Genomic DNA, 18,314 nt, shown 5'->3' on the forward strand with positions numbered 1-18,314 from the left:
CAGGAAATTTTTTATGCAGCCTACACAGCAACGGTAAGAGCACAGAATATCCCCGTTAACTCATAGGCATACATGCTCTTCATTTTCTGATTTTGAGTTTTTCAAATTTGACGGTTGGTTTTAATTTTTTCTTTAACTTCAAGAAACCCACTGTCGCAAAATTACAACCTCGCGGATTTAAGTATAATAGAAATAAAAAGCGCAATTGTGCTTTTTCATTTTTTATTTTTTTTCTCTCTTCTATTCTTTTGGTTAGTGGGTCCTGATGTTGAACCATGCAATACTACTGAATAGTAAATGCGTTTATAGGTCTGGCCATCAGCGCAAGAACTCACACAATCTGCAAACTTTTCTTCCGACTGAACTCAACTCTTTGTTTTATTGGACTGGCTTTCTCAAGATTCAAGTAAGTAAAATGACTTCATTATTTTTTATGATTATTAAAATTTTTATATAATATAGATTTTTGGTTATTGTGGAATACGTTCATTAAATGTGATTTTGAGCACGTCTATGTTGTAAATCTACATTTAGATCTACATCTTAAATCTACTCGGTGAGTGTGGTATAGCTACATAGCAGGAGAGAAGCAGGGTAGTTGTCAAGCAGGTTGGTTGTCACACTTATTATATCTCGCCACTAGAGGGCGCTGCCTCTCAAATAGTAGAGTGGTAATTTACAGAAGTTGAATCAGAGCCCTCATATTTTTTTTCTTGAGAAAGACAGCTGCACTTTAAGAGAGATGACTTTTCTGTTTTCATGTCAAAGTGTAAATATTTGGCTCCCTAGATTTTTTTATAGGTTTTCAAACAAAATGGTTTATAACAAATAAAATGATATCCTTAAAGTGTACGAAGTGATAGTTTAGATTATTAGCTAGATTACTACTTGATGTTCTCATGTTCACCGCTCATTTTGTGTTAAGATGAATTAAGTTATGTATTTACCAACTTGTCAATGAAGTTAACCTCTCAAATTCAGTTCTGTCTCATTTCCTTTGTAAAATGTTTTCCCATTAAAATAAAATTGTAAAAAAAAAACGACCTCATAGTGTGTCAACCATCTCTGTAATAGGACGGGTTGTACCAGTGTGTCAGAGCCTTTGATAGTTAATTACCACCTTAAGTTCCAATGAGACCGAAGATAAGACGGATACAAATTTCAAGCCAACACTGTAAGCTTCAGTTTACAGTAACTGAAAGATGTTTTGATGATGAGCAATTCACACTAGAGTAAAAAGAATGTGAAATTCTATCTGTGTCTTATGAGTGAAAAATAAAATAATGAAACTATAAGACTAATATATATCATTCAACTCACACACACACACACACACACACACACGCGCGCGCGCACACCAAACACCCACACACACTGAAGGTAGAGAAACAGGTTCGGTATGATTTGGGGAAATGCTTCTTTTTATGGTTCAGGGACAGGTGAGATTGATAAGGAACTTTGCGATGCTCTATCTTAGTTTGATTGGTAGAGAGTACTGACACTGGGCCAAACACACTGAGTTGGTGAAACCCCATATGTCATGACAAACACCCTTCATAAATATTTTCAGTTTTTTGGCTTCTGGTAGCATGTTTCAGTTGTTGCATTAGCTTGGTATGTCTGCATTTTCTTTTGAATGTGCAGCAATTACTTAGACTTTTTATTATTATTATCATTATTATTATTATTAATAATAATTTTCTTTTCCAGAATGTCACCAGCAAACAGAGGTCTTAGCTTTACCCTACATTGTGCATGGTGTGACTGATACCATCAAAATAGAGACACTAGCCACGGTTACATGAGGAGTTTCTCGTCTTTCCGTGTGGAATCTTTCTGAATGACTTTTCCGAAAACAATAGTATACATGAAAAGGAATATTCCTCTGGTCTACATGCGCCGCTATTATCAAACAGACCACTTCAGATATGCATGGCTTCACCTTGGGAAGTGCCACTTTCTTTGGTTTTACTAGTGCAAGACTAGAGATGCTTAACTTGGCATTGCAAATCATGCAGATGGGATGCTGATACATGTGAATCCATATTCGTCAGATCACTTTCTTTCTTTGCTCCACATAGTTAGTACGGATTAAAAATATGGAACCGAACCCCTGAGACCAACTCACTGGACCTTTAGGATTCGATCAAACCCAGGTTAAGAACCACTGTTCTAGATGCTTGCATTTCTTTGACCCACTGCGTTGACAGTTGCTGTTTCTGTGCCTCTCTTTACATCAGTTGTCTGCATTTCAGACAGTTTCAGTGCTCGTTTATGCTCAAGCAGTTGATATAGACTTAAGTCAAGCTCTCTAAGTGCTTTCTTGTGTAGACTTGTTGATGCAAAGCTTGGGATGATTTGGCTTTTTATTTCCTCTTCAGCATTTGCAAATGCAAATCCCTCATCTTGTGCAGTGCACTTAAAGGCACCACTAACAGGCAGATTTTCTCCCAGTTCTTGAACTGCTTTTTTGAACATGTACTCTCAATGTTGTACATTTTTTGGGGAAAGAAATAGGCAGATTATTTCTGCTTTGTGTCTGCATACTTTTTCCACCGCTCCAAAAGTGTCATAGATGTCACACATGCATTCTTCTGCTATGTGTATTGGCAGTGCTTTGAGCCTAGCATGTTGTGTGATGCTCATTGCAGTGGTGTAATTCTCAAACCTTTCCACTTATTTTCCCTGTGAGGTCCGACAGAGCCAGTCCCTGAGTCAAAAGGTTGAAACTTCTCCAGGGATGTCCTGATCCGATCACGTGATCAGAATCGGGGCTGATCGAGGCATTTCTTAATGATCGGAGATCTGGGGTTTTAATCTTTGTTTTTAATTAAAATGTGTATAATAGCACATCATCATTCATTTTAGAATAGAACTTTATTTGTCATTATAACAAGTACAACGAAATTGCAAACAAGAAATTGCAACCTTATTGTCACACACATACAAGGTAATCTTGTGGTGCAGCACTGAGAAGCTTTATCTTTATTTTGTTGATCCAATGCTGCTCTAAGTGGAGAAAAAAAGCTATATCCATGTTGGCTAGAATGATACCTTCATTTAAAAAAAAAACAAAAACTCAAAGGACAACTTGTGGGAGTTTTTTTCTTTTCTTTTTTCTTAATGCATTGCTGAAAGATCAGATCGGGAAATATCAGCATCGGCAGATACTCAAAATAAAATAATCGAAATTGGATCGGGAGCAAAAAAATGTGATCGGGACATCCCTAAACTTCACATGTCTGTGAGCGACTTTATTAAGCTTAGCTTAGCTGAGCTGTGTTGTTGCTGTTCTTCTTACTCTTTATTAACAGCAGTTCTCCTGCCAAACCACTCCTTATCTCCAATGTAATGATTATGTATTGGTTTTCATCCACAAGGATCACAACATGCTTCACATTAACAAAGTGTATTGTCAGACTGGCATACTCCCAAACACACTTGCTGCCTTCTGATGTTACACTGTTACTCAAACAGATGGCTCTGCCTGCCATGCATACAGTACATTCATGTAAACATCACAGGGTCAATATTAGAATTCTCCATGTTCATAAAGACATACCAAAACATACAAATTCTGAAAAACCCTTTAATTTCTGCACCAGACGCCCCCAACAACTCTAAATTTTATGTGAATTATTATGTTTATCTTTGTTCCCATCGCTTAAAAATCATACACAAAAAATGCAGAGGCTTTTTAATATTTACTATAATTTTTCTTTTAATAGATCATGAAATCAAAACATTGTAATATTACTTTTATTTTCAATATAATACCAGATTACAGCATAGGCAATTTAGGCAATTTAAAGATACTTCTCTCATAGACCAAGTCCACACCATGTTGGTATCACACCAAATAGATTGTATATATAAGAGACACTCAGACTGTTTGTTCAGACAAGCCTAATATATATCCCTTGAAAGAACACAGCATCTAGCTTAACTCTGGCTAATCTTAAACACACAGTACTAATTAATAATCAAAAGATTAATTTTCCCTTACAAACTGAGACATGGCTCAATAAAGAATCAGCTAATGCAGTCCTGACTGAGTCCAGTCCATCTCACTTGAAAAAATAGAGGGATAAGGGTGTTTGTGCCATATTAAGGGACATAATACTCATCCAGAAATTTCATTTGTTTGTTTTTTTCATCATTTCACTATGTGTCACTCAAACTGGAGATAAATAACCTTCTTTACTTTTTATCACCATTTACAAACCAGAACATAATTGTTTTATTAATGGTTTTACTCAATTTCTTACAGTTGTGTGCACTGGTTTGAATATGCATCTGGATGTAGCCCACGACAAGCAAGCTAAAGCACCCTCTGCTGTCCTTGAACTGTTTGGCCTAAGTCAGCATGTTACCACCCACAGCAGAGGACACACTCTACATGTCCTCATCACAAAGAATATTACAGTTTCAAATGTTTTCTTTGACCTGTCTGTTACACCCAAACAAGCAGCTCAGTCTACAGGTTTTTTCTAGGATGGTGGATAAATGACAGGACAGGGACGCTGTTCAAGGAAATGATCAAATCTGAAAATAATCAGTGTTCTGATGTTTATGATCTGCTAAGCTCTCACCCGTCAAGTGTTTCAAATGTTTTGGATACCATTGCTCCTGTCAAGGTTAGAGTGCTTAAAAGAAGGCAAAAGGTGCCACTGAGAAAAAGAAGTGACAACTTAAGTCACACTGCGATAAATGCAATTTGACAGAAACATCCCTAACACACAATTATGCCTTCTGTCCCAGCGTGCAAAATTTCTGGACTTGGGGCTATTAATCTGTGGTTATCTGGGATGACAGAAACACTTCACTTAGAGAGAATGAGATTTATTTTTTAAGACAAACTTAAAAAATCTGAAATATTGTGGCATCCACTGATCTTCTTTTTACAAAGTTGAAAAAAATCAAACATTGCTCATGCAGAGTGAGGTAGCACTCCTTGAGAGGGCTGAGGGAGGGTTGGGAATGGGGACTGTTTTGCCTGACGGTCATAAGAAATGTACCAAACTTTCTTAATATTGAAGACTGGGAATTCAGATCTTTAGAAATGACTGTTGTTGTGATCTTGTTTCTCTGAATGAACGTATCAAGAGAGAAAAAAAAAGTCAAGCCAACACCAGGCTCAACTGTCACATATACAAAAGCCACATCAACCCTTCTTCACACGCTCTGCTTGCTGCTTGTATCCTCAAGTGGAAATACTTAAATGTAGTTAAGAGTGCTTTTTGTTGTTGCTCTTGTACAGTATTTTTGCAGGAATTTTTAATCTATCAGCAATTTAAGGAGATAGGTCTTTAGCCTTCATTTTCTGTGCTTACATGTTCGATCGCTCTTTAGGTACAATGACTTCTCAAATAGTGAAGACGCTGCTAACACTGGACGCTGAGGCAGTCGACTCACTCAAAGAGGGAATCAATTTTAAGAAAAGCCCAGAAGATGGAAAATGTTACATCATATACAAGGGTGATGATGGCCTCAGAGCATGCAAGAACCAATGCAAACACCAAGGAGGGATATTCATCAAGGACATAGAGGACCTGGATGGCAGGTGAGAAATGAAGTGGTGGTGAATTGATGCATTCAGACTATTTGTGACTAACTGTAAGCCTATGACACCATTTTAATAAAACTTAGTTTTTATTTATCAAAGCATCTCTGCTCTTTTAACATGGGCTGTTGATTTCACTGCAACGTGTGAAGCATACTACTGTTGAAGTTAAAAATATGTGTGGGAACAGAAACAAATGACGTGCTTCTGTGGGTGTGTGTGGTTTCATGGGGGGGGGGGTCTAGGTTAAAAGATCAAAGTAGTTTGTAAAACACTTGTTGCGAAGAAGATCAAGCAAAAAATATATTGAGTTAACTATGAGGAAAGCACCAATAAAGCAAAGCCTAATGCCTTATTCTCACTAAGTCGGCAGCCTGATGCGCCCTCAAAATGCTCTTAACCTAAAGATACCAGGTGCTTCTTATTCTCTGCTCTTACAGGACTGTGAAATGCACCAAACACAACTGGAAACTGAATGTGTCATCTATGAAGTACGTGAATCCACCTGACAGCTTCTTGCAAGATGAGCTTGGTGAGTCCTGACGTGTGACTTGTGAGAAGTATTTGCCTTTAATTTGGCTTCAAAGGGGAAACGTGATGGCTGTATGACTGCTTGAGTTTTATTTCTGCGTGTATGTTAGGAGATCAGACCACTTCTGTGATGGTCACTTGATGGCTGTATTGGATTTGTGTGAATTAAGCACCTGTTCATCATAACACAGCTGATAAACATCTCATCAAGGATGAGCAAATATTCAAATGGAAATGTTGGCTTCCCACAATCATAACAATAGGGGAATAGAAATCTAACAATGTGCTGTCTGTCATAGTGCACCAGAGCTCTTAGGGAAGCAAATTAACTATGGAATGAATAGTTCCTGTGAGTATTTTTAACATACAGGTCTTGAGAAGAGTCCGCTTGTATTAACACAGATGGGCAGGCAGGTAGGCAACAACAAAAACCCCTTTTTTCCACTTATGTACAATTATTTATTCCTCCTCTTTTTTCTGATGTTGTAAAATCATAGAGGTGTCGATCAAAAAAAAGGGATCATATTGTTTATATCTGCCATGATCAAGCAGCCCTGCATCCACTTGTAAACAATGTTCATAACTTTACTTCCTGAGTTGATATATAGTTGTTGCTGGTCAATACTTTTTTTTTTAAAGTGCTGGATGACTTATTTATTTAAAAGTAATCAAGTATTCCAGCTGTTAAAAAAATCTTTAAGTGTGCAGTCAACTTTGTAAACTCACATGTTGCAATTTTCCAAACTTGGAGTTTCAAAGAAAAGAGGAAATCTTCCACTGAACAGAAACATCAACAAAGCTGTAGCAATTTGGCATAAAGTATGTATCTGAAATAAAATAGTTACATAACTCAAAAGGCTTAAGACTGAAAAGTCGTCATGCCTTCCCTGTCTTCAGACAACTACCACAAACTGTGATAGAAAATGCAGTTCAGGAAACCCAAAGTGCCTCTCCTACAGTTGAAACTGAAAGTTAATAGATTACTGTGTGTGGCAGAGATACAACTCAACTATGTAGTCACAACAATGGACTGGAGAGTGGCACAACCACGACTGCCAAAAAGTAGGCTGTTTCTGGGTTGTGCGACATGAGTGTTTGTGCGAGTGTTAGAGGCTTGGCACCTCCCTGGGACAGTGTCTCTTCAACCCTCTGATGTAAGTCATTATTCTTCACCATGCAGAAAGGATCTGGTGCTATCTGGAACAGTTTATCTATTTATTTTATTTCATTTTATTTTTGGGGTGGGGGTGGGGTTAGGGCCATTTCTTTGGTGGTCAAAGCACAAAGAACTGCACTAGCTCTGAACTGGCTCTATGGCTGGCTTGGTGGAAAAAAGGGCACTTGTGCCCTCTTCTGGCTACCTTAGCATCTGATTAAAAAATCATATTTACAGTTTTAGATACAGTTTTTGAATCATCTATGTTTAGCTTATTTTGTAGATACACAAAAAAATCCACTGAGGGTGTTACACAAAATGTATGTAGTGAGTCACAGTCTGAGCAGCAAAAACCACAACTAAATATTATCTGGTTGACAACGCCCTTTACGGCAGGGGTCTCCAACTCCTACCCTGGAGGGCCGAGAGGCTGCAGGTTTTCATTCCAACCAAAAACTTCCACCAGCTGATTTCACTGATTACCCCACCTTCAAGCAGAGAGCAGGGACTAATCAGTGAAATCAGCTGGTGGAGTTTTTGGTTGGAAAGAAAACCTGCAGCCTCTCGGCCCTCCAGGGTAGGAGTTGGAGACCCCTGCTTTAGGGGATTTATTTAGTTCAGGATGATGTGGTTTTAACACAGCCGCAGATATCAAGGTCATTTTCACTGCATGATTATTCAGTACAGGTTTTCAGTTGCATTTCATTTCTCTGAAATTGTAGCTATCATAGCACTGGCGTGCAGTACGACAACTCTGTCACCATGAAATCCCCCCCAACCCTCCTCATATAACAAAGGCCCAGTTTTTTCACAAGAAATAAACTGATCAGGAGCCTTTACAGTGCATATTCACCTTATTCTCCATTTTTACCATATCCACCTAAATTATTCAATGTATAAAATAAAAATCAGTAATAAATGAAAACAAACTAGAAATCAAAACCTTCCAAAATCAACAATAAGAAAAGATTCTACAACTTATAAAAGGAAGGAAATGTATCTCTGAGAGAGGGGACTGTTGCTCTGAAATATTGGATGTGTTCAACATGTGTTCCTCAGTGGGTTTGCTTGAAGGCATTAGTACAAAATGAGGCTGTCCAAACAAAATTTTGTGATTACAACATACACATTCTGTCATTATTACCTTTGGGCCATCTGGTGGTTTTTGAAATCGGAAGTGATGCATTGGTCACATTGTGGCTTGCAAAGAGAAACAAATCCCCTTAATCAGAAAATGATAAGGAAACAGGTATTTTTGTGGAGAAAAAAGTTCAGCTGCTAATGTCATTGATTGACACAACTGATAAATGTCAGATTGTTTTGGCCTGATGTAGTTGTAGTTGCAAGGGTCAGTCTGATACTTCAACACCAGCCTGGCCACAAGAGCCTTATCGTCAGCAGGAAATCAATCGAAACATAAACACTTCCAAGAGAACGTTGTAGATCACTGAAAGCAAACAGAAAGTCAGATACGTTGGGAGTTGCAGTGACACCTGTGGATTAATGACAATATTATCTAAGGCTTTAAAGAGTTATTTGTCACTCAGTAGGTGATGAACAACCTTTAAAGCCTATGGATATACCAGTTTATCTAACAACTCAAAACTAAACATTAACACAGGCCACAGTGCAAATTCTTATCAAGTGTGATTAATTACACTGATATGTTTTGGACACCTAAAGGAAGGGTGCAACAATGAAAATATGCTGCAAATCTGTTTGGGTTTTTAAAAATATATATTTCACAAAAAGCAGAAGATATGTACCACACTTCTGAGCCACAAGACCCAATTCACAGAAACTGAAGTCTGACCTTGGAGATCACTGGAGTTGCTGTTTTTAATCTGAACATTACTGTTACTTCAAACACAGAGGTGGAGAATTTGGAGGATGGGGGGCTTCAGCTGCTTGAATTGAGCCCGTTGGACCCCTGGCTGGTTGACCCTAGAGAGCCTCAGGAACTTCAGGAAGGAGAAGTCAAAGTAGGTATCCTGCTTCTTTTGCACAGTCTACTTCAAAAACCACAGTGTATGAACTAATATCTAGATCTGTTATTAGATTTTGCCTTAATTCTGACTCTTAGTCCATTAAAAATACAAAATAAAAAACACAAAAAGGCTGAAAGTTTTCTATAAAAGGATGCCTTTATATACATAACTGAGCATTTGTCTACAGTACATGTAATGAACCATACCAATGTGAGACAGTGAAGATGGCCAAGACAAGTTTTTTTTTTGCCTTGTATTGTGTTGTGTTTGTGCCCAAGCTTTGGAAAATCTAAATTCCCAGTGAGTCAGTTTCTTCAATAGTGAAGTTGAAACTAGCAGTCTGAAATTTGACTTTCTTGTGATGCACAGGTGACGTACTTGACCCATGCCTGCATGGAGCTGCAACTGGGCCAGAAGCTGTTCATGTTTGACCCGTGGTTGATGGGTCCTGCATTTGCTCGAGGCTGGTGGCTTCTGCATGAGCCTCCAAAGGACTCCCTGGATAGGCTGTGTGCAGCGGATCTCATCTACATCAGTCACATGCACTCTGACCACCTCAGGTAAACCACGTTCAGACATTTAAGGGGGTTTAGTTCGAGTAGTATTCCCACCTTGGTGGTCATTGACTTAGTTCAAAAACTTGTACAGGTGAAGAGCAGTAAAATACTGTCCACTATAGGTAGTCATAAGCCGCGTTTTCACCAAGCGGTCTGGTTCGGTTCAGTAATGTTTGGCATGGTTTGGTAAGCCTGATCCCGTTTGAGTTTCCGCAGCAAAACTGTGCCCTCTCGTGGTAGGCGGCATGTAAGACTGATGCTGAAAGCTGCAGCTGTTAAACAAAAGCGTGACGCCGTAACGCGACACTCTTTTCCTCGCTAAGAGCGTAGCTGGAAGACGTGCAGCATTTCGTCCTCTCTGTGATCGGCATGAGGCCCTTTGATACAAAATGCAATCAAGCTTTGTTTCAGAGAAAACTGTGTGCCGCCAGGAGAAACACAGCCGCTGTCACGGGGTAAGTGACAATTCTTTTGACCAATCAATGGTTTGCAGTGTTGTTGCCCCACCTTCCGAGAGCGGATCGGTTCAGTCTGGTACCCATACGAAAGGGTCCCAAAAAGTGGGATGGCTCATCTCGGTTATATGGGGATCTGTCCCAGATAAGTCAGTGGAAATGCCACAAAATGCGTGCCACACTGAGACGAAGCAAAGCGGTCTGCTTGGTGGAAACGCGGCTATAGAGCACACAGATCAAGGTCTTCTATGGTAGTTCCACAAGGCCCAGAAGGAGCAAATGTTTACAAACAATGGTCTGAGCAGCATATCTAATCTGCTTAATGAGTCAATCCCAAATTGACCCAGACTGTTATGGTTCCACTTAATCATCTCCTTAGGAGCGCTTAAAGCCTTAAAGTCATGCAGTTCTCTCCTTGAAATGCTGCCATCCAAAGCTTTCCCAATCCAAACAATCATTGTTTCAACTATTTTATGAATCTAAATAATTGTTTTGGTATTCCAAAAAGAAAGACTCAGCTTTCACAGCATAGTATAGGGATGTGATTTTCATACGGGGATCTGAACTGTTCTGCATCTTCTCCAGCTACCCCACATTGAAGGTTCTATCAGACAGGAGGCCAGATGTCCCCATCTATGTTGGTGACACATCACGACCTGTCTTTTGGTTTGTAAAGCTCTACAGAATTGAAAGCATAAATCATTAAAACCATCTGTGTAACTGCTTCTGGAAGCAGTACTTAGTGATCCACATGTGCTTTTTCTGTCTCTTTGGGTCGATGCAAAAGGTATCTGGAGCAAAGCCAAGTAAAACTGACGAACATCAACGTTGTTCCGTTTGGAGTGTGGCAAAATGTGAGTCAGACCCTGATTGGAAAAACTGTACAGACATTTAAAGACCACTAAAATCATTTCAAGAAATACACAAAAACCTTTCACTACTAACAGAAAATAGCTTAACCAGTGCCAGAAACTTTTCATTTTATGTAAGAAAACGTTGTGAAATGCAAAAATATTCTACAAAACACAAAATAAAGTATCCCAAAACGATCTTTTTGTTAGACGTTCCTGCAGCTAACCTTTTTGAGCTGCCGTATGTAATGTCATTATTCAATACAATAAAAGAAGCAATGTGCAAAACCAGACAGCTGTTATGAGGCATATTGTTATTAATCATCACTTTGCCCTGTGGGGTCTAACAGGTTGATGAACACCTGAGATTCATGATCCTGATGGACGGTGTACATCCTGAAATGGACACCTGCATCATCGTTGAATATAAAGGTGAAGGAGGTTGTGATGGGGTAACTGAAGGTTTTGATTTGACATGTCCACAGTATGATTATCTACATAGTCCTGTCTTTTTCGCTAGCAACTAATTCAGCGTGCAAACGGGTTAACGCTAAGTTTTGAGCTTAGTGTTTTAATCAATGTATTGCTATTTGAATTTTAAACTCTGATAGAAGCAGTTGTGATAAGCATCATAGCAGTTTAACAGTGTTTTGGTTTCAGGTCACATGATCTTGAACACTGTGGACTGCACCAGGCCAAACGGAGGCAAGCTCCCTGAGAAAGTGGATTTGATGATGAGTGACTTTGCCGGGGGGGCATCTGGATTCCCCATGACCTTCAGTGGAGGGAAATACAGTGGTGAGTTCTCTGCTGAAAGAAGGACAGAGTTTCTGACATAAGAGTGTAGCTGCACCGGTTGTTAGATCATCATAGTTCTGTTGGTTTTTTTAACGTATTATTGCCATCTGTAATCCAACAAAGTTTATGCCAACAGGATATGTGGCTAAATAAACAGTGGTAACATTAAAATTACCGATTAAAAGATAAACTCTTACTTTGGCACCCAGGGCCATGTGATTGTAGACTAGGGCTATTCAATTAAAAATTCTGTCAGGCCGGATTTTTAGACTAAGGATATGAGCTTGGCCACATATTTTTAGCAGCAAACTTAAGCTGTTGTGGTCTTCCTGAGCTTAGCAAGTCTGCTTGATGGTATTACAGCTCCGGTTGTGAGACGCAGTCAAACTCTGAATTCTAGCCACCCCCTCATGAGATCCCTTGGGAAAGTTTGACTGAAATGTGGCATGTTTTTCAGGGTGGTGTGTTTGGACATGGTAAAATGAATAAATACTTTCCAGTCCATGCAGGATCAAACTGACAAGTTTCCTGATTTTTTTTATTTTTGGGTAGAAAGACACATGCTATTTTCACCTATGCAGGACTGCTATTGTCAACTTTTCTCACCTGCTCAATGAAACAATGCATTGTGGGTTAGTTGCTAGGTTACGATAGGTGGTGTTGTCACTATTTGTAATAATATTGGACATTTTTTACTAACTTATCAGCATTAGTGAAAGATCTATTTCTCATTAGAACCCAAATCCCAATCACTTGACAGCTGCTTTCAGGCTGTATGTGGCCCCCAGGCTACTAATTGAATAGTGCTGCTGTAGACTATAAAAACAATGAATATTTGGTCTGTAGACTAAAACTGAATTACTATGTAAGCTAATATCATTCTCAAACCCCTTTCTCCAAAAAAGGACACCTTAAGTGACAAATAATATCACAGGCCTCTGAAAAGTTCACAATCTGCTGGTAACCTACTTAAAAGGCAAGATGACATGGTAAATGGACTATGTTAATAAACTTTTCTCTAGTCCTTCAAAGCACTCTTACATTTTACGAGTCACATTTGCACACTGATAGGAGAGGCTACTTTGTAAAGTACCGTCAAAATTAACTAATCATTCACACTGATGTAACTGCTATCAGGGGCAGACCAGAGCTAAATGTCTTACACAAAGACATTTCAGCATAGCAGGATGTTTTTGTACGGTCTTGGATTAAGTTATTCTCACGGCGCAGTCTTCAAAAATGTTGTTTTAAGGGTCAAGAACTGGAAAGTTTAGGATCCCCTGGTTTGGATGATGATGATGACTGTCTTCTCTCAGACTCCTGGAAGGCCAACTTCATTAAGAATGAGAGGAAGAAGCTGCTGAACTACAAAGCTACACTGGTGAGGACCCTGGAGCCCAAGATCTACTGCCCATTTGCCGGCTACTTTGTGGAGGCTCATCCATCAGACAGGTGGCGTTTGTGAAGAAGAGTTGTATGATATCAGTGACTAAAAAATAATTCAATGTCAAGATGCAAAAAGTATGAATGAATACGGTTGATGAGCGGATATGTTTAGCTTCATGTCAGACTTCATTCAGAGTTAATATGCAGTGTAACTATGGAAATTAATTAACAGCATGAATTAGAACTAACTTAAGTTGTGTTTATGTCTTTGTCTGTAATCCTTTGTGTCTGTGAGCAGATACATCAAGGACACAAATCACAAAAACAGTGCCGAGGACCTAAATGGGCTCATCAATAAGTTTGCACCAGAGGTCAAGACCTGGACACCCAGGCCAGGTGCTGTGCTGGACCTCGGCCTCGCTCTGAGAGACCCCACGAACAGGTCAACATCACCTTGAAGCCTCTATCAGTGTGTTTATGTTTGTGCGTATGTGTAAGTGCATGTGTTTGTGTATATACCCCATATTTGACTGTGGTAGTGGAAATGGGTCATAAACTCTAAATTTAAAAATGAAAACAAAGAAACATTCCGACATTTTGACAGGAGGTTTTCACCAGTGCTTGGACACTTCTGCACATCAGACAATCTGTTTGTTCTGAAAGTGACCTCATTCATGCTCCTTCATTGCTCTGTCAAACATAGTGGGGCAATCACCAATCCCCCTGCCGGTGCCAAAATCTACAAGGACAGCTGGGATTTTGGCCTGTATGTGGATGAGCTGGACAGTGCAATCCACAATGAGATATTCAAACATCAAAGCTGGATCCAGTTTTATTACAACTGGGCAGGCTTCCAAAACTACAACCTTGTTGTGCGGGTAAAGAACCTAAAGGAAGTTTCTCTTTGACACTAATGTTTCTCTTTCCTTGGAACTTAACCGGCTCTAAAAACAAGTTCTAACCCTTTGCTGGCATCAGGGAAGTGCACAGGCATTTCAGGAGCTGGCACTTTGCCATTCATGACAACAATAAAGTCACAAAGAACTGTTTTCTTTTTGACGAAGCCTTAGTTTAGTCACGTTGAATGCATTTATTGACTCACATGATAGATGCATTGTTCATTTGGTGTTCTGCTGTAATCCAAGACTGTGAGGAATTTTGGGAGAATCTGAGTGGAGCCGGTAGACAAAAATAATTATTTTTTTCTTTCCAGAGTCTAATCACTTCTTGACTTAACCTCCCAGCATATTTTACACTCCCCCCCCAAAAAATACACAAGAATGGCAGCTGTCAATCATCATTAAATAATGTACAACCTCTTTTTTAACCTCTTATAACCAATAAAAACTTTTCCGAAAAAAAGAGGACTCAAATACAAGACAGTCAAATGATATCTTCAAATCACCACAACAATCGGATGTGAGAAACATTTCTACCAGGTATATTATTTTTCTAGAATCTGACCACAGCCCATCTGGAATGACTGGATCGCTGGATTTTTTGACCTATACTGCAGCCAGTCACCAGGCGGAGCAGTTTTCGTGGTGACCTCACTCCGAGCCGAGCAAGTTAAAACAAAGTGGCTAATGTCTCATCAGCGGCTAACTGCTTGCATTAGCATCCATTTGCTCTCAGGCTAACTCCAAAACTTGGTAATGTGGAGTGATCTAAGTGGACAGGCCTAACTGTTAGCTAGCTTACTGAAACTAGCATGAACCTAAAATCCTGTTTTGAATAAGCTTGTGAGTTAGCTTAACTGGACTGAGGACTTGTATTCTTTAAAATAATAAATGGACTTGTTTTTCCACTCCTCATTTTTTTTCTTCTTGTGTTTTACGCTGACAATAAAAAGGGAACTGAGGACAAGTTGTCAGATGTGTTACTCAAACCTGGAATACAGCAGTAAACTATAATGACAACATTTGAGCTTTCTGCTATCAGACATTGGATACAAATAACCCTGATTTAATTACGGCTATGTTAACAGCACAACTTGTGATATTCCTGTGCACAACCCTGTGTCATGTTCTTCTGAAGATTCCAACAAAAAAAGCTTAGATCAGTCAGAGCTATAGACTCCTGCTGCATGTTAATTCCTCTCTGTTTGCTCAGTTTCTGTCATCTTTGTACTGTTGGTTGAATGCTGTATCAAAGTATCCCATTCAACAGATTATGATGTAAGGTTTGGTGAACAGTTTCATTTTCAAAAGGGCCACCACACCCAATTAATAATACAGTTTTTCTTCTATGACTGTCAGAAGCAAAGCCTTTGAAAATCTCTGTGCCACATCAAATGACATTAAATATTTATTAAAGTTTTAACTTGTATAATCAAGAGGCTAATTTGGATAATATGCAGTTCTGGTTGTGGACATTTCTAAATGACATTGAAAGGTCACACAAAGCTTAATTTTCCTAAAATGTAGTAGAACAAGTCTTAAGGGCACACCATTAAGTCTCCCTTTGATTTCTTAGCATTGCTGTTCACCCTCCAGAAAGCACAACTAAATAAAAGGTTAAAAACACATTCCAGTGTACAATTTTTCAACCTTTTTCTTGTTGGCTTTCAGTGGTACGGATAGAGTTGGAGAGAACTAGGTTGCATTGGAGGATTTAGAATTGGTTTCCTATACTTAGGACAGCACAGCTTATTTATTTAATCATAAAGGAACGATGAATTCAGTCTGTTGGCTGATGAGCCAGTTCACTTAACCATCCCTACTTCTCACTGCCGATAAAACTTTTTGTAACAGCCAAACACAAACCAAACAAGAAAAACCTGTAGGTTTGTGTAAGCAGGTGTGTGCTGGTTCAACAGGGAAAACCAATGCAAAGTAGGTGATGAAAACATGAATGATCAGGGTACTGCATAAAAGCTGATCGCAAAATGGCCAAGGCAAGGTTATTTATGAAGCACAAGCCCTTATTGTTCACAATATACACAATTTATAGACCAACAAAGGTGTCAGCTTGACACTTTCTCATTTTCTCTTTCTTCCTTTTCTTTCTGCTTATATTCTCCTTGGCCGTCTTAAAGTTTTCATCTGGTTTTCTTGATATAAAGCTAGTAATGAACAGAAATCTTGTTTTTTCTACCTTTCTGTTGCAACGCTTTCAAAGTGATATCTGTTTGATGGTTTTGTACCTGTTTATTCAAGGTGATTGAGACAGACGACAGCTTTGAGCCGATCACTAAAGGCTATGACTACCTGGTGGACTTCATGGACTTGACATTCCCAAACAAGAGACCTGACAGAGAGCACTCTTACCTGGAGGTAAGGATCTATGGCATGTTTTCGAAAAAGGATACAAAGAAAATATTTCCCTCAGTTTTTAATTTGTTTCTGTTCTTCTGTGCAGGTTAAAAACAGAATAGGAGTGATGAGATCAACTGTGCTGCACGGCTGTCTCTGGGACAACCTCTACATCGGTTTCCAGAACCGCATATGCCGAGACCCGGATGTCTACCACCACAAGTACAAACACATTTTATTGGATATTCAAGACATGTTTGCTGAGTTGTCGAAAAACCAACATTAAAATACATTTCCCGCTTTCATAGCAGTGGATAAATTTCATCATTTATGTGTAGGGTGGTAAGAGTAAACACATAAAAGAGACAGTACTTTCAGTGTTGTTTGCAGACAGGGCAGTAAGGCTATGGAAAAAAAAGACAAACAAGCCTCGACAGCAGCAGGTCATCTGTAACGAGTGTAAAAACTATCATCTAGCAGTTTGTTTTGGCTGGCTTGTGTGTTTTGGAACCATTGTTGGCTGCTGATTTCTTTTAAAAATGGCACTGACTCTCGCCTGAAGTTTTCATTCAACATGTTTCTAGAATATTCTTTTTTGTCTAATGTTTCTCTGTTCTGCCTGTCTACAGGTTCTGGAACCACTTTCAGACCGAACTACCACTATGCAGGCCAGACTGGGACCAGTTCCTGCAACAGGTTCCTGCAGTCCAGGAGCCTGAGACACAGGGGTACTGTGTGCTGTCATGAACACATGGTTCATGTTTGAAGCCCAAGCCACTAATTCTATCGGGCCTTATTTAGATCGTCTTTTATGTCAGGGAGGTAGTGTCTACTTTTATATAAGATTGTTTTCTGATCTGAAGTGGAGTTTGAATCAGAAAACAATCAATTTAATTGTGTAATCACATTGGAGGATTGGCAGGTGATGGTCCGTGCTTAGTCGTGTGAAATACAAACCATTTTTAGCTAGGGAGGGGGAGCTACCGAATTAGGTATTTTTAAATGTACTGACCGAATTCTGTCAAAAGCACCGGGTACCGGCTCATGTAAAATCAACAGGTACCATGTTTAGGTACCTAAGCACATCCTTGTGATTGTGAGGGAGTGGAAGAATAACACAGCATTACAAGGTTTTATATTGAAGAATAAATATGTTAAAGTGAAAAAATATATATCTTATTATGAAACAATTGATATTTTTTGCCACATGAACTCAAAAAAAACCAACAAAAATTGGTACCGTTGGGTACCGGTACCAATTGCCAGGTACCAGGCATTGGTACCGCATTGTTTCAAATGTGAAAGGTACCCCTCCCTTGTTTTAGCAATGTGGGGAAATAATTGCTTTTTAAGGCTGTGATAAGTATCTTGTCTATGGGACTGAGGATGAGCTTGCTGTTTACAAAACATATGCAAACATGATAGAATTTAAAATAAAATAGCTTGAAAGAAGCTCCTTTTCAAGGGTGTTCTGGCCCCGATAGGGAGCAGCACAGCCCATAAAGATGTTGACAGATGAAAAGCAGTTGGCTCTGATCTTCAGCACAGTGAGAAAAGATCCTGAGATTGAAGAGTGCGAGTCCCTGCACTTCTCTGTCTGATGAAAATACAAAAGCTATGAAAGAAGTAGACCAAAAATAGACTTGGAAATAAGAATTTGCCTGTATTTTATCCTATATGCCAAAACTTGGACCAATCAGCATGTTCATAAAGCAAAAAGTGATGACTGAGTGACTGCTTAAAGTGGCTGATGAACCTCTTCGCCCAGTGACAAA

General features: G+C 39.2%; 1 protein-coding gene across 1 annotated transcript; it reads left to right on the plus strand.

The window, feature by feature from the left end:
* The first annotated feature begins 5,357 nt into the window (after window positions 1-5,357).
* Window positions 5,358-17,325, plus strand: cmah (cytidine monophospho-N-acetylneuraminic acid hydroxylase). Its single transcript, XM_074698474.1, has 14 exons — window positions 5,358-5,563; window positions 6,004-6,095; window positions 9,123-9,232; window positions 9,608-9,798; window positions 10,836-10,916; window positions 11,038-11,104; window positions 11,452-11,533; window positions 11,762-11,899; window positions 13,216-13,351; window positions 13,584-13,727; window positions 13,989-14,163; window positions 16,444-16,560; window positions 16,646-16,761; window positions 17,169-17,325. The coding sequence occupies exons 1-14, from the start codon at window positions 5,358-5,360 to the stop codon at window positions 17,284-17,286; spliced, it is 1,773 nt and encodes a 590-aa protein (XP_074554575.1). The 3' UTR covers window positions 17,287-17,325.
* Window positions 17,326-18,314: the final 989 nt, after the last annotated feature.

Source organism: Halichoeres trimaculatus, unplaced genomic scaffold (genome assembly GCF_033239565.1).
Source record: "Halichoeres trimaculatus isolate MK-OKI-2021-1 unplaced genomic scaffold, fHalTri1.1 fHalTri1_scaffold_21, whole genome shotgun sequence".
NCBI classification, from domain to species: domain Eukaryota; kingdom Metazoa; phylum Chordata; class Actinopteri; order Labriformes; family Labridae; genus Halichoeres; species Halichoeres trimaculatus.

Coding starts and splice junctions, on each gene's coding strand:
- cmah (XM_074698474.1), top strand. CDS start 5,358: ATGACTTCTCAAATAGTGAAGACGCTGCTAACACTGGACGCTGAGGCA. Junction 11,105..11,451: donor CGTTTGGAGTGTGGCAAAAT/GTGAGTCAGACC, acceptor GGGGTCTAACAG/GTTGATGAACACCTGAGATT. Junction 14,164..16,443: donor ACTACAACCTTGTTGTGCGG/GTAAAGAACCTA, acceptor TGTTTATTCAAG/GTGATTGAGACAGACGACAG.